This window comes from Oryza sativa, chromosome 8 (genome assembly GCF_034140825.1).
Source record: "Oryza sativa Japonica Group chromosome 8, ASM3414082v1".
In the NCBI taxonomy this organism is placed as follows: Eukaryota; Viridiplantae; Streptophyta; class Magnoliopsida; order Poales; family Poaceae; genus Oryza; species Oryza sativa.
The window spans coordinates 14,346,887-14,362,921 of record NC_089042.1 but is presented as its reverse complement, the minus strand read 5'-3'; the positions used below and the strand labels follow the sequence as shown (position 1 = coordinate 14,362,921).

Genomic DNA, 16,035 nt, shown 5'->3' with positions numbered 1-16,035 from the left:
GAATCAGGAGTCCGAAAGTCTTCGGAAGAGTTCGGGTATGGCTCTAGTAGCTTTCCTTTCCTCTTTTGTAAGCCTTGTACTTTTATTAGAATACTCTTCTTTGTACATTTCTGGTATTGGAATACTTTCCGAGTATATGAGTACCTACTTTACATTATGTTCATGTTATAGTGAGTATATTGCTAGCTTATCTGGGAGATGCTTTGGTGCGGGTATAGTGTTTGCTTATGCAATTACTCTATGTCATGACGATGATATTAGAGTAGTATCTGGTAGTTTAGACATGGTGTCTAGATTACGGGATATCATTATTTAGGATTATATATTCCGGATGAGAGGTGGGCCGCTGATGGTGACAGCTCAGTACGGGTATTCCTCCGCACCTATAAATAATCCTAAGTTAATTTCCTAGGGAGGGTATTCCTCCATATTTAGCCCCGGTTGGATGGTCATGACGGGCTATCGTAAGGAACTCGGCAGTCAGGGGTGGCTTCTCGAAGTACCAGGAGGGCATCAGATAGAGGGTATTAGCTAGTATACCAGTTAACTAGAATGTATGTATACTATTTATATTAGAGGTATAGGAATAGATTCTCTTTCTCTTTTCTTTCCACCTAGCTTAGATTAATTATTATGAGAATGAGTAGTTAATGCTTGTTTGTCACTCTACCCTTGGACTTATCTTAACCCCTACTTAGAATATGATTATCACAAGTAATATATAAGTAATTAGTTAAGTTCTCTCTACATGATCTTCCTACGGGATAAAATAAATACGATACCCTTGGAATACTCTCGGGTGAAATGCTACAATGGTATATCCGTGCGCTTGCGGATGAACTCTGTAACCATAATATACCAGAAGTATTTCTGCGCCATTGCTGGGAATTATATTTCTAGCAATGTCGTTAAGAAATACCAACGGTGTCTTGTACGCTGTCCGGTATGCCCACAGTGCGTCCGGCAATATATCCTTCCATCCTATTCCCATTTTGTTGACCGTCTTCTGCATAATGTTTTTGATATGTTTGTTTGATGTTTCTGCTTGACCACTGGTCTGTGGATGGTAAGGTGTGGCCACATTGTGTTTGGCTCCCATTTCTCGTAGGAGGTCTCGGAAGGTTTTGTCAATGAAATGAGAACCTCCGTCACTTATGACCATCCTGGGGGTACCAAATCTTGGGAAGATGATTTCTGTGAACATCTTCTTGGCATGCCTCGCATCCGCAGCACTGCACGGCATAGCCTCAACCCACTTGGAGACATAGTCGACTGCCACCAGAATGTACTCGCAGTTGCAAGACTTAGGGAAAGGTCCCATGAAGTCTATACCCCAAACATCGAATATCTCGACTTGCAAATTGTATGTGAGGGGCATTGCATCGCGAGCAGTGATTCCTCCTTGCCTCTGGCAGCTTATGCATCTTCTGACGAATTCTTTTGAGTCTTCCTACATTGTGGGCCAGAAGAAACCAATTTGCCAGATCTTGGCCTGGGTGCGGAACTAAACATACTCCCTTTTTATCTTTAATTTCTAAGTCAAATTCTTGGAGCAGCAAAATCCATCTTAAGAGGCGAGGTTTAGCATCTTTCTTAGTGAGCAGGTATTTCAAAGCAGCATGATCAGTAAAAATTATCACCTTGGCTCCCACTAAGTAAGATCTAAACTTATCGATAGCAAAAACAACCGCGAGCAGCTCTTTTTCAGTAGTTGCATAATTCAACTAGGCTCCGGTTAGAGTTTTGTTAGCGTAGAAGATTGCATGATGCTTTTTATCTTTGGTTTGGCCCAAGACCGCACCAGCAGCAAAGTCACTTGCATCACACATGATCTCGAAGGGCAGAGTCCAATCAGGAGGTTGAATGATTGGAGCAGAGACGAGTGCCTTTTTGAGAATTTCAAAAGATTTTAGGCACTCGTCATCGAACTCAAAGGGCGCATCCTTGGCTAGCAGATTTGTCAGGGGTCTGGCGATTGTAGAAAAGTTCTTGATGAACCTTCTATAAAAGCCAGCATGTCCCAAGAAACTGCGGATTCCTTTGATGTTCATAGGAGGAGGAAGCTGATCAATAACGTCGATTTTAGCACGATCAACTTCGATTCCTCGATCGGACACTCGATGCCCAAGAACTATCCCTTCATGGACCATGAAACGACACTTTTCCCAATTAAGCACCAGGTCCTTTTCTTGGCATCGTTGTAAGACTTTGTCTAGATTCTGCAGACAATGACCGAAAGTCTTTCCATATACTGAGAAGTCATTCATGAAGACTTCCATGATATCTTTGACCATGTCCGAGAAAATAGACATCATACATCTTTGGAAAGATGCAGGAGCGTTGCACAGTCCGAAAGACGTTCTACGATATACATAGGTGCCATATGGACATGTGAACGTAGTCTTCCTCTGGTCCTCCGGATGGATAGGAATTTGATGATATCCGGAATACCCATCAAGGAAACAGAAAAAGGAATGATTTGCCAGCCGTTCCAACATTTCATCAATGAAGGGTAGCGGGAAATGATCCTTTTTTGTAGCCTTGTTAAGTTTCCTGTAATCGATGCTCATCCTCCATCCGGTTACGGTTTATTGCAGAATTAGTTCATTTTGAGCATTTGCAACGACCGTCATTCCTCCCTTCTTTGGCACTACCTGGACTGGGCTAACCTACTCACTGTATGGTACGGGATAAATAATCCCGGCATGCAGGAGTTTCAAGACCTCTTTCTTTACAACCTCTCGCATTGCATTACTGAGCCGTCGTTGAGGTTCCCTAGAGGGAGTACTCTCGGGGTCAATAGGAATACGATGGGTGGAAAGCGCGGGATTAATCCCCATAAGATCTTGGAGCGAGTAGCCAAGAACAGAACGATGCTTTTCTAACACGGTGAGAAGACATTGAGTCTTGTCTTCAGAGAGTTTGTCACTGATTATGACAGGGGCCTCTCTGTGATTATGCAGGAAGGCATATTGTAGGCCTGGAGGTAGAGGTTTAAGCTCAAGCGGAGGTCGAGGTGGTGGTTCCATGATTGGTAGGTCGAGAGTCTCACCGGGGTCTGCTTCTTCCTTGATAAAATCTGAGACCTCATCTTCTAGAAGGGCCTTGGAAGACTCATGAGGAGGAACTACAGTAACCTCTTCTGCTGACTCAATTTCTGGGAGGGGGTCAGTCAAGGCGATCCTCGCCCGTGAGAATAGAATTGAGAATTCATTCCCTTCCAGCGTTATTCTGAGGCTATCTAATTGAGGTGTGTTGATGAGAAGTTGCTCAATGGGCAGCCTGATTAGGATGTCAAAATCTTGGATTTCAAAGACGTGGAAATCCATGATCGCCTCCCTGTCTTCAAAGCAGACAGGAACATCTTGTACAATCCCAAATCCTTCGATGATATTTCCGTTTGGATGCTTGAAGAATTTGTTTGTCGGAGTCACTGCCTTATCGCTTAAATAAGCGAATGCAAAAGACTCGGAAATGAGATTGTCCCCGACAGTTGGACTATAGAGAATACTGACGTCGTTCCCTTCCAGATGGCAAGGAATGATTCGGGGAGCAGTATTTATCCGAATTACTTCGGATGAAAGTTCTGGCTCCCTTAGCCATTCATCGCGCATTATGGATGTTAACTCCCAGACAGTTTCTCGTAGGAAGCCCAATTCCATAGGATCGGGAGGTGGCAAAGGAACGAGTGGTTTCTTCTTGCTGAAATAGTTCGGGGTATTGCCATAGTCTTCATCAAAACCGTCCCTAAACAAAATTGCGGCACGCTCTGTAGTCTGAATTTCTTCATTCTCGACAGACGGCTGCTCAGGAACCTTCTCATCAATCGAGCTAGCAGAAGTGGATGGTTCATCGAGTGGCTCGATCGTTAGAGGTTCCTCTATCTTGGACACGGATGCCTTCGACTGGGGTTCATCGGATTGCGTCATGAAGGAAGTATTTTCTAGAATACGATCCAAAATTGTTCTTCCTTCTGACGGCGTTTTGTGCATGAACGATCCTCCAGCGGTTATGTCTAGATAGAATGCAGACTCCTTATCCAAAGCCGTATGGAAATGTTGAAGTAGCACATACTCGAGTAAGGACAGGGTTGGTCCGGACTACACTAAATTAGTGAATCTAGACCAGGCTGCACCGATTGATTCGTTTTTGATCTGCTTGAAACTGAGAATTTCTACTCGAAGGGCAGTAATACGAGTAACTAGAAAGAAGGCAAGACAGAATCTGTCTCGCAACTTTTCCCAGCTACCGCTTACACATCCAACGGTAGAAGTGTACCATTGTTTTGCTCTCTCTTGAAGAGAGAACGGGAACAATTTCCACCGCACAGTTTCTTGTCTCATGCCACGAATCTTAAGGCATGAGCAGACTTGTTCAAAGTCTCGTAGATGATGGTAGGGATTTTCTAGATCAAAGCCAGAAAAAGGATTTTTGTTAACCATACTAATTAGTTCGGGACGAATTTCATAGCCAGCTGTATAAATGGGCTCCGATGAAGGAGGTGTCTCATAGAATTCGCCCCGAGGAGCAAACAGCTCAAAAAGAGGTTGCTCCATGGTCGAGAAGAGTTTAACAGGAATACTTCTCTAGGATAGTAGGGGTGAAGGTAGAATAAAAAAAAGTGAAAAAGGATACGAGGATAAACAATGTTCGGAAATGATCAGCAACCGTTCCCCGGCAACGGCGCCAGAAATGCTTGTTGGTATTTCTTACGTTTACAGATAAAATCCGCAAGCGCACGGATACACCGATGTAGCACTTCCCCTACGGAGTATTCCAAGGGTATCAAATCCAAGGGAACGTGTGTGATCAGAGCTTCCTCCGGTTCATCCAAGGACACCAAGCAAAAAATAGGCCAGGATAGAGAGGATTTACTAGTGAGAAACAATGTTTAGGGAAAGCTTAACTTTAATCCTAACACAATACTTCAGGCACTGGCAACCCGCTGTTCCTGGATGTCGCTCTACTTCGTACCCGGACAGGGAGGACTTAAGTGATCTCGAGGGCTGTCACCACCTCTACACCTACCTCAAACGTACTGTGGGATACGCAACAATTACTGGATAACAATTACCTAAACACCACGTCTAAGTAATTAATATCTACTTTAGTGTTTATAACTCACCAAAGCAATCACTATATTTTAGTTGATTATAGTGAACAATAATCTCATATGCTATTTAGGAACTAACCAAGAGATAATTCTCACAAGATAAATCTAAATTACTCAGGAAGAATATTATATTGAATTCAGAGTAATAAACAGAATAAAAGAAATAGGAGAAGATTACCGACAGCTTCGGAATTCTTCCGACTTCTTCTACTCTACTCTCTTCCTATTCTAGTATACAATATAGTGAAATAGAGCCTCTTATAATTCAGCTCAAGCTTGGAAGTGTGTGTTGAAGTGAGTGAAGTGAGGTCTTTATATAGAGGTAGGTATGACGGTTGTACTATGCGAATTGTCGGAAATGCCCGCAACCGTCATCAGGAGATGATCAGGACCGTCCACGCCAAAACCTGGATCCAACGGTGCTCACCAGGGGGTTCGGCCGAACTTGGGCTGGGCCCCCCGGCCTGGCCTTCGGCCTGCCTTCTCCTCTGGTCCTCCTCTGTCCAATTCTCGGAGTTTTGGGCTGATTCACCGATGTTTCGATGAAGTTCACAACCCCTCCTTGCATGGATATATAATTCTCCCCACTTTAGTCTGATTTTCCTCCCAGCACTGGGATTTATCATCTGCATATAGATATTCACCAACACTTGTGGAATATGTGAGATTAAACACCTATTACTATGTTGGATGTTTTATTATCTGATCCTTATGTAGATGTTGGCGGTATAGAATTGGCATTTAACAGCCACCAACACCAACGAGGAGCGTGGAAGGGGCGGCGGATGTGGTGACGTGCGAAGAGGACGGCGCGCGCGCGTTGGGCGCCCAGGTGGACCGCGGGTTCAGACCGGTGGCCCGAGGGCGACGCGCTAAACCCTAGTGCCGCCACCCTCCTCCCCTCTTCCTTACCTCGCCGCCGCCAGTGCTAGCCGTCGGAAACCGTGTGGCTTGCTAGGAAGGGGCGGCCAGTGACGACGAGGCCGTGCGGCGGCGATGGCGCGAAGGCTACATGGCGGCGAGGGGAGGAGCGGCCGCCCTGAGCTTGGCACCAAGTGCGTCAGGGTGCGTGGCGGAGGAGCTCCCACCCCGAGCTTCGTTGCCATTCCCAAACACTCCTAGATCTAGGGTTCCCTTGGCTTGGCTCGGGTGGCAGACAGGGAGAGCAGCCAAATCGGCGACGTGGGAGTCGGCAGCCCTATCGTCGTTGGCCATGGATGGCGGGAGGGGTCGTCCTCTCTCCGGTCGATGTCCTTTACCGTGTGTGGTGCAAATGGAGATGGCGATGGTCTACTACGGGGTGGCCAACGACGTGAGGTGGCGGTGCAAGGAGGTAGCGACTTCTCAAGGATTGGTGGTGCGAGCGGGGAAGCGGCTGGCGGCGACGGCGGTCCATCTTCTCGTTTGCTGGTCGAGTAACCTCCTCTCCGTGGAACTCCTCCCCTCCTATGGCTAGAACCCTATTCTGGCCATGGGGAGTTCCGGGAGAGGGTGAACACGGTGGCTTTGCGACATCCTGCTGTGAGCCTACCTGAGCCGTGGGGTGGTCGACCGGGCTAGCTTGGTGTCTGGAGGGTCAAGGTGGTGGTTCGGCGACAGTTGTTGTGGGCTGGTGGTGGTACTGAATGGAACTCGCTAGCGAAAGCCTTGCCTAGCCTTTGGGTGGCTGACGAAGGCGGCACCTTTGGCGTCGTTATGGTGTTTTCCTTCGTCGCTACCAATCTCTAGGTGAAAACCTTGATCCGGTTTCCGGACAAGCGGTGGTGGCGCTTTCACGTCGTGTCGTCCATGGGGCGCCGTTTTGGAGAACCTTACCCATGCATCGATCATCGTTGGTAGACTACTGTGTCAACTCGAAGGCTCGAAGCACTAGATGCCTAGGTGTTTGGCGAGGCCTTTGCCTTCTTGGCTCCTTTCTTGTTTGTTGGTGGCATCCAACTCTCTTCGTTTGTTTCTGTCGGATGGAGTCGGAGCTGCTATGTTGTTGGGTGCGATGAAGCTTGGCAACGATAACACTTGCAATTTCTGTCTAGGGGTGTTGGTGGTTGCCGATGCATGGGCTTTGGCTGATGTTGAACATGTGAATTTGGCGTTGTCTTGATTGTTTTGGCAGTGCCTTTGCCAACGATGACGGGACCGCCGTGGAGTCGGAGCTGTTGGATGTTGGGCGGCAAGCTCGGCAACAATGACACGTGCCTCGCGAAGTCAAAGTCAAAGCTTTGTACCGCTTTTTCAGCATCTCAACATCGATCTTTGTCGTTGGGTTCTGTCGTTGTTTCTCATTGGTAGTTTGGATAGAGTGGTGTGGTGCTCCGTGTGCTGTGTGGTTGTACCGGTCGCAGTTGAGGGGCTTGGCGAGTTCTTCTCGCTGAGAAGTTGTTTTTTGTTTTTTTCTGTAACTTGTCTGTGTTTTTACTCCTACTTAATTGAAAGACTAGTAATTATGCACGTGCAAGGCATTTTTTTCATAATATATATCAAGGAAATATAAAATCACATTTAAAAATTAGAAAGTACACATACTTTGAAAGGTAATTTATTAACATATCAAGTGCACATTCAACCTTTCTGAACATTGCTTGCTATTCAACTATTGAATTGATTTCCTATAGGAATAGAAAAACATATAAAATTTCCTATATGATTGAAATCCTCCAAAATTCCTATGTTTTTCCTCCAAATCAAAGGGGCCCTTAATTTTTGCATATAGAAAGAACCAAAACAAAATAAGAAATTTCTTCAATATAGCCTTTTCAAAAGACTAACCACAACAAAATTAGAGAATGCTTCATGAAAAAAGATTGCCGAACAAAGTAGCAAAAGACATGCTGTTTTGCCACTTCCTTTAGTATCTTTTCAACATAAATTATTACAGTGTTGAGCAGCCTTTTGTTAGGATAAAAATGATTGGTTTTATTTTTACAAGTTATGTTTCTGATTACATCTATTTTAGCCAGACTGGCCCAGGAGTAGGCTAAGAAAATCCATTAAAATTAGGAGATGGTGTTACAAACTAAGCATCCACAAGAAGCTGTCGAAATCGGTTACAATGAGCGGGAGAGAAAAAACTGCAAAAGGAATAATACCAATCGTCTTTCGCCTATTATCTCCAGATTGTGATTTCCTCTTTGATGTCACCAAAGAGCTGCACAGCCATACAACTTCCTGAGACAATCTCTGAAGAGGAGAAGAGTACCAAAAACTTTTCTGAGACAATCTCTGAAGCTTCTCCTTGAAATCATCTGCTAATCAGCCAAGTCTACATTGAGGTCTGGGAAGCTGAAAGCCAACATTCACCTAGCTCCTGAGCAATCTCCAAATCCTGTTTGTGAAAAGCACATTGAGAAAAGGTTGGGTGTCATCTTGAAACGTCAGGTTGCATAGGGAGCAATTCGCTTGATGAGGCCACCTCTTTTCTGTAGATTGTCAGCCATGAGGCATCTTCCCTTCAGCTCAAGCCACATGAAAAACTTGGATTGCCAAAGCAGCTTGCCATAGCTCCATCTCATTTTCATAAGGAAGAAAACATGGAAAACTTCAGACATCGTAGTTTACATCTATTGTTCAAGAGCCATTAGACAATTAGAATAGGAAGGCATAAAAATACATAAACCAGCATGTACTTTGGAGTATATTCTTATGAAGTTATATAAATTAAAGGATGCGACCACACAAATGAAAATTAAAACCGTCTCCAGATCAAAGATATTGCAATGCAGTTAATAAGCTGAACATATAATTTACTTCAATATTCCAGTATTTACTATACGAATAGCTCCTAAATACCGTGTACCTAACAGTGAAACACCATGGTCAAACATGATAGGATTTTACCAAAATCTTCATTTGTCGACAGTGTCAACCTGTATTATAAACAATAGAAGTAAGCCAATATATTCAGATGCCTAATAGCATTAACAGATACTTTTTAATATCATGGTTTCTTTTATTGTTATATATCAGAAACAAGTTATTAACCTAATTTACAGTTTTAGTAAAGTAGGGGAACAAACAAAATCTGACACTTGCAAGTATTACATACAGTTTTGACCGTGGTAGCATGTTAATCTGCAAACCTGAACATTATTTGCCACAAACTATGTAAATTTTCTTTCCAAACTTCATTGGTAGGAGTACATACTGGTTCTCAAACTTCCTGATTGCCACATTTTTAAAAAAAAAATAGTATTGCACATGGCACCTGGGTAATCTGGCAATAGATTGGATAGGACAGATAATTTGAGATTGCTTTCGAAATCTAACCGCCCAATCAGTACACCGCAAAATAATATTACAGGTTGCGGACATGTACCTAGAATAGTAGCAGAGTGCCGTACTGGAAAAAACCAAACAAAGAAGATATATTCAGAAATACACATATGATCTACTATTATGAAGCAGCAGACCTTCTAACTTATACATATTCAAAGGTTCAGTATCAACATTTGCTCTATTCAAAGGTTGCATCAACAATATACATATTCAAAGGTTCAGGATTAACATTTGCCGATGCCGCACAAAACCAGTATCCTTGCAGACTTCCTTCTTCCCAAAGCCTGCAGGGAAAAAGCTCCCTTTAGTTTCTGTCTGAAACTGCAATAATTTAAGGAACACTTCTATGCAGTGACCAATTGTTTCGGATTGGCGGCTGTGATCTCAATCTATGATGTAGAAAAGAGAAATTTTTATGTGCATTTTTCATAGTTTTAACTACCAAAAACGACATTTAAAATAATGGACTGCTATCTGTAGGTTGTTGCTTGCTGCTTGCTGCTTGCACATCTCAACCAAAAGAATCTTTCAGCAAAATATGACAGGTGTGTGTGATTGATGATCAAGAATCAGAACAAAAATATACTAACTTAATTGCTGATGGTCAAGAACATTGATGCATATATGAAATCGATGCATATATGAAATCAATACTATACTATTGAAAAGTTCACATGTAGGAAATAGAATAACACTAAGACACGAAAAAAAAGAGAGGGCATGGAACCAGGGAGATGATAAGCAATGGTGATTGCAGTGAATGCTGTAAATTCAGGATTGCAGTACACAAGAAGCCCTAAGCTCTATCTCTACTTCCCATCATATGCAGATGCATGTCTCTACAACAAGTCAGTCACTTCACATGTTCTGCTTTTCAAAATGTCTACTTTCGATATGTGCCACAGCTGCCCTAGTAACAGTGGTAATAAGATTTCTAATTCTAAAATGAATCATGATTGTCCATTGGTGTTCATTTGAAACTAAATTAGTCTACAATTGAATTGTAAGGCTTGAATTTGAAAAATTAAAAAATAAGAAACCAGTAGATTTGAAGTCTCCGTGTAAAAGATCTGCAAGTCACAAAAAATGTTTAGAGTGAAGTCTACATTCCAAAAAATGTCCCTTCTATTCAGCTACTAATTGAAGCACCCCCATGCCCATGACATTGAACTAATTTATTTATCTGAATACAGTTTATTTATCAAAAACTAATTAATTTCAGTAAGGTAAAACTTTGTACTGCATTCAGCAGTGTTTTTGACTGTTTTGTCTTTCAGCATAAGCTCATGTCAACCAATAAGCTGAGAAGAAGAAAACCCCATTATATGTCAGAACAAACCCAACTTGTCTGAAAATAATATCTTAGAAGTTAGAACACTGTGCCATTAAATGATCACCTTTGCCTAGATTATTTCTGGTGTACAATGCATGTGCCTTTTGTCTCTTTGTTGAACATCTGAACAAAAATTTACTCTATACAATTCAGTGAGCTACATGCCTACACTAACACTGGCCCTGCCTGCTTCCATTGACGAGCTTAATCAAGAAACAGTGGAAGAAAGAACTCTTGAAGCTGCTTCTCCTTGCCGCAGCAACGGAGCTTCAACGGCCATGGCGAGAGGGTGTGACTCTCCGGCGTCCCCCGCCACGCCTACCATCGTCGTGCGCCGTCACTGCCGCAGCAGCAGCACGTGTGCGAGAAACCCTAACCCTAGAAGAGGAGGGAAGAGGGGTAGGGGATGAACTCACCGAGGAGAAGGTGGCCACCGGAGGAGAGACCGTGCCGTCGCCGTCGCGTCCGAGTCAAGCCGCGCCGGACGCCGCCCCCGGAGCAGCGCTTCCTCTCGTGCCCCCGGAGCAGCGCTTCCTCTCGTTGCGTAAGTGTGACGCTTCCCTCCTACGCGATTCGCCGGTCGAGGCCGAGCGGGAGGCGCCGCTGGCGGCGGTGGCGGGCGGCGGCGGGGAGGGGCGTCGGGAGGGTGGGGCACGTGGTCGCTTCCTCTCGTGCCCCCGGAGCAGCGCTTCCTCTCGTTGTGTAAGTGTGGCGCTTCCCTCCTACGCGACTCGCCGGTCGGGGCCGAGCGGGAGGCGCCGCTGGCGGCGGCGGCGGGGGCGGCGGGTAGGGGCGTCGGGAGGGTGGGGCACGCGATCCTGGGTGCCGCCCAGTGACGGTTTGGAGGGAGAGGCAAGGGGCGGCGCGGGATTTGATGACGTGGGCAGGGATTTTGCGATGGGGAAAAGGCGTGGGAGCGTTAATCCGACGCTAATTACAATTACGGTGTTAATTGCACTAAACAACTCGTACCTTTTATATTAGTCTAGATAATTGGCAGTTCCTGTGCCGGTTTAGTAAAAAAAAAAAAGTATACTCCATTTTGTGATACGTGTACTTGCAATAGTAATGAAAGACACATGGGCCCTAGTGCAAACTTGTCCCACATGTCAGCCTCTAGTGTTGTTGCTGGGCAACCAGCGCTCTTTTCACGGCGCAGTGGCGCAGTATCCAACGAGCTTCCCGCATACGCTTCCACCTTCCTTCCGCCAATTCTTCCCCTTTCTCCTCCTCCCCTCCCTTTCAAAACCACGCAACAGCTCCTACTTCCCCCCTATATTTCTCTCCCAGTGCCAACTCTCAAACCCTAGCGATCTCTACTTTTCTCCACCGGAGCACCTCGCCCATCACCCCCACCCATGGCGTCGCCGCGTCATGTTTCCGGTTTGAGCCCAGGTAAGAGCCCCCCTCCGCTAGCTAATCCTACTAGCCCCTCAGGCCGCAACGCAACGAACCCGCCGCTAACTCCTCTACCCCTTCCCGCCGCAGGAGCCGCCGCCGGCGCGCATCACATGCTCCTCGAGGCGGCGTACAACGACAACCTGCGCGGCTTCAAGAGTATGCAGGGGTGGATTCTACCTACCGGCTTGGATTTCGTCATTTCGACTCCTCTCCCGGTGCTGATCTTTTCTTTCCCTTCCGTTTTTTTTTGTTTTCTTTGTGGGTGCTGTGGTGGTGTTGTTCGATTTCGTTTGATCCAGACCTGGCGAACATGCTGGATACGGGGAGGGGATGCCTCCGGGAGACCGTGGGAGAGGCGAGGCAGGCAGGCGTGCAAGGCATGGAAGGTGCCGGCGTGCTGCACCTCGCTGCCATCAACGGGAGCATGAATGTGGTCAGGTACCTGGTTGAGACGATGCGGTTCGATGTGGATGACCTCGACAAAGAAGGTCTGCTTCTCTGGATACAAACCCTAGTTTGCATAGTTCTGATTGTTCCCAGTGAGCGGTGTAGGGTGGTTTTGGTTGTCACAATATGCAACTTTCACTTTGCATTGGGGGCTTGTGGGGTGTCCTGGTTTTCATGCATAGACTAAGAGATATGATAATTTAACACTCTTTTAAATGGGTTTCGATTATTTGATATCCTGGCCCACTTTCATTCACTCAGATGGCCCCACATGTCATCATCACAAATGTCAGTTAAAGTAATTGGGCATCGAAAAAAGTGTCAAATTATCAAATTTTTTGTTTTAATATATACATCTCAATTAATATTTTTTGAATCAATAGTTTTATTCCTTCTAGAATTGTGCATGCCATAAAAAGCTTCTGGATGTCATTTTGATTTACCTCGTGAATTTATAATAAAGAAAGCATGGTTCAGCATCCATACCCATTTGTTGGGGTTAATTGGATTCATGCCATTATAAATTTGCCCCTTTTGAAAAATGCCATTACAATTCATCTAATTGGAAGATTCCATTGCAAATATATTAAAATTAGAAATATGCAACTGCTTACCATTTGTTTGCACTGAAATTCCTTTTTGGACCAAACTACCCTTATCTCTATCTCTCTCCCAGATCCGCCGCTCATTGACAAACTCATCCGTCGGGCTCGAGGATCTGGGCGAGTAGGTTGGCTTTGCGGGCACGTAGCGGTGCTGAAGAACTTCATGTCCTCCGCTCCCACCAAATGTCTGCGAACCGCTAAATATCCTCCCAAAATTAAACCTTTAGCTCCAAAGATGCCCAAGCAAACAAACACCAAAATCAAGACAAGGCGCTAAAATCATTCAAAATATCCAATGTTTGCCCAGATGCGAGCAAGTTTGCACTCTGAAATCCAAGCTTTTGACCATCAACCAAACCGGGGGAAAAACAAAAGACATGCAGAAATTTCTTGAGATAGAAAATTTTGTTGGGTTCATCATTGATTGATGAAGCCGATATGCTTCGAGTTTTGGTTTTGTTGGGTGGACGCAAGGTGTGGGAGTTTGGCTCCGGCAACGGGGCTTGGGGAGGAGGTGGGTCTGCCGCTATCCCTGCTTAGGGATGGGAGGAAGAGTGGAGAGTACGGAGGTAGAAGATAAAGGGCAATTTAGTCTAAAATAAAATTTCACTGCATCCAAAGGGTACGTGGTGGCATATCCAATTAGACAGAGTTATAATGACATTGTTTAAAACTGGTAAATTTATAATGGCATGGATCCAGTTAACCCCAATTTATTATCCTCTGCTTATTCATGATCGTGGCCATTCCAATTATAAAATATTACCAAGATAATATCCATGTTAGTTTTTTAATTCACTTATTTGCACATATTCACATTCTCCAAGAATATGTACTTGATTCTGCATAAGTTCTGCACTGACTATACAATTTAATTGAAGGTTTACACTTGCCATTAGGATCTGTCCAAATTTGTCTTGTGCGATCAATGTTTTATGCCATTCCAATTAGCCCAATTTTGTCTTATGGAATTTACTGTTTTATTCCTCACATCACCTAAATTTCACATACCTGCATTATATCTCTAGAGTAGCAACTTCTGAATGCCATTCTCTTGGAAAAGCTCTTTCTGGCTCTATATTTTTGAGATGAAGATACTGTTTTGATAGGTGTTCACCTGTTTGCTTGACAGGGAGGACACCTCTGGTTTCTGCTGTACACAGTGGACGCATAGGCACGGTCAAGTATCTTCTTGATCACGGTGCAAATAAAGACAAAGCAAGCGAGGGTGGCCTAACTCCTCTGCATTCTGCTGCTGGATTAGGTCCCCCACTATAAACGAGTATCACTGTTATGCATATGTTTGTTGCACTTTTTTATGAAGTTCTGTATTTCTGTTGTAATAGACAGTGTGTGGTGTTATTTCCTTACTATAAGCAATCTTCTGTTGTTACATAATGATATTCTTCTTCCTTTATGTTAATAATGAAGCAAAACTTTGTTCCAACACAATAACTAAATACTGCTAATTGTCATTAAATAACCTAATACTGCTGTGTACGCATCCTCTAAAAGTTATTTTTACGTAAATTTCTTTTTTGTTCAGTGGATACAATAAACATTTATGTTTTTTTTCCTATGAGGTGGTTTTCTTGTAATTTCTAGGAATACATATTCTCATAAAAAATATGCCATTGGTCCTACGCATTTTCAATTTTCCCTGTTTATCGGCTTGTCATTTTGCTGAAAGTGTAGATCTGTGTAGATCTTGGTCTTTTGCCATACTTTCTTTTATTGGTTTTTGTAGCACATCTTCTGGAAAAAAAGGGGTTTCAATAACTTTGCAATAGAAAGAGATTGTTAGAATTTACAATTGTCCTCTTTTGTATTAAATACTCGATGGATTTTTCATTATTCAGGTGATTGTAAAATGGTAAAACTATTGCTTGCAAAAGGAGCTTATGTTGACCCGTTATCTGACTGTGGGACACCATTACATCTTGCTGCTACTGAAGGGCAGGATGGTACCATGAAGATATTGTTGGACCACAAAGCGGATGTAAGCTTAACTGCATGCTAATCCTACCTTAAAGTTAGCTTTGGAATGGCAATTGTGTTTGGTTTTGTTCTCAAATCTGTTGTAAGACATGCTTTGTCGTTTCTTCTGTACCAAATAAGTTTCTATTGTTTGGACTTATTATGCAATTGCTCTTTTGTACTTCTACCATAATTTATGGTACCTTATTCTGTACTGTTAATTGTTCTGTGGTGCCATCTGGAATTGAGTAAAGTCTATAACACTTGACCAGAAAGTCAATAAGCCACAATACAGTCCATAAAAATATTGACAATGTGCTTATTTAGTTTTGTACTGCCATGCAAGCTGCTCTATCATCCTCTCAATTTAAAGCTTCAGACAACAATATGCTTCTTTAAATCAACCATTTTATTATGTTTCATCCTTTATCCAGTGTTATCATTAGGAACTAATATGTTTGATGTTTCTCAACAGTACAACAAGATGGTACTTGGTATGACACCTCTCTTTGTTGCTATAAATCATGCCTCAGAAAAATGCGCGAAGCTCCTGGTTAAGGTAAAGTGGTCTCATTTAGCTTTGTTGAATCCTATAGTTATGGTGAGGTTTGTTTGCTTTGTTTCAACATTCTTCCACTCAAGCTTGGAAAGTTTCACTTGCTTGTCATTATATTAGGCCCAATTCTTTTCTTCAACTCGAAAATTCAACTTCCCTGTTTTCCGTTAGCACGCTTTTTAAACTGTTAAATGGTGTGTTTTTGTAAAAAAAAAAAGTCTATATACAAGTTGTTTAAAAAATTCAAATAAATCCATTTTTCAAGTTTATGATTATTGATGCTTAGTTAATGAGCTTTCTCGTTTTGCGTGCGCTAAAAATCTCTCCGAAA

The 16,035-nt window shown here is 43.6% G+C and overlaps 1 protein-coding gene across 1 annotated transcript in view; it reads left to right on the top strand.

Moving 5' to 3' along the window:
- LOC107276438 (uncharacterized) overlaps positions 1-16,035 on the top strand; it is a 48,094-nt gene that overhangs the window by 25,314 nt on the left and 6,745 nt on the right. Inside the window, exons 2-6 of the mRNA XM_066303736.1 lie at positions 10,938-12,113; positions 12,207-12,607; positions 14,304-14,435; positions 15,031-15,170; positions 15,624-15,707. Coding sequence (XP_066159833.1) covers positions 12,430-12,607; positions 14,304-14,435; positions 15,031-15,170; positions 15,624-15,707 — 534 coding nt within the window. The 5' untranslated portion in view covers positions 10,938-12,113; positions 12,207-12,429. The remainder of the gene's footprint in view (positions 1-10,937; positions 12,114-12,206; positions 12,608-14,303; positions 14,436-15,030; positions 15,171-15,623; positions 15,708-16,035) is intronic.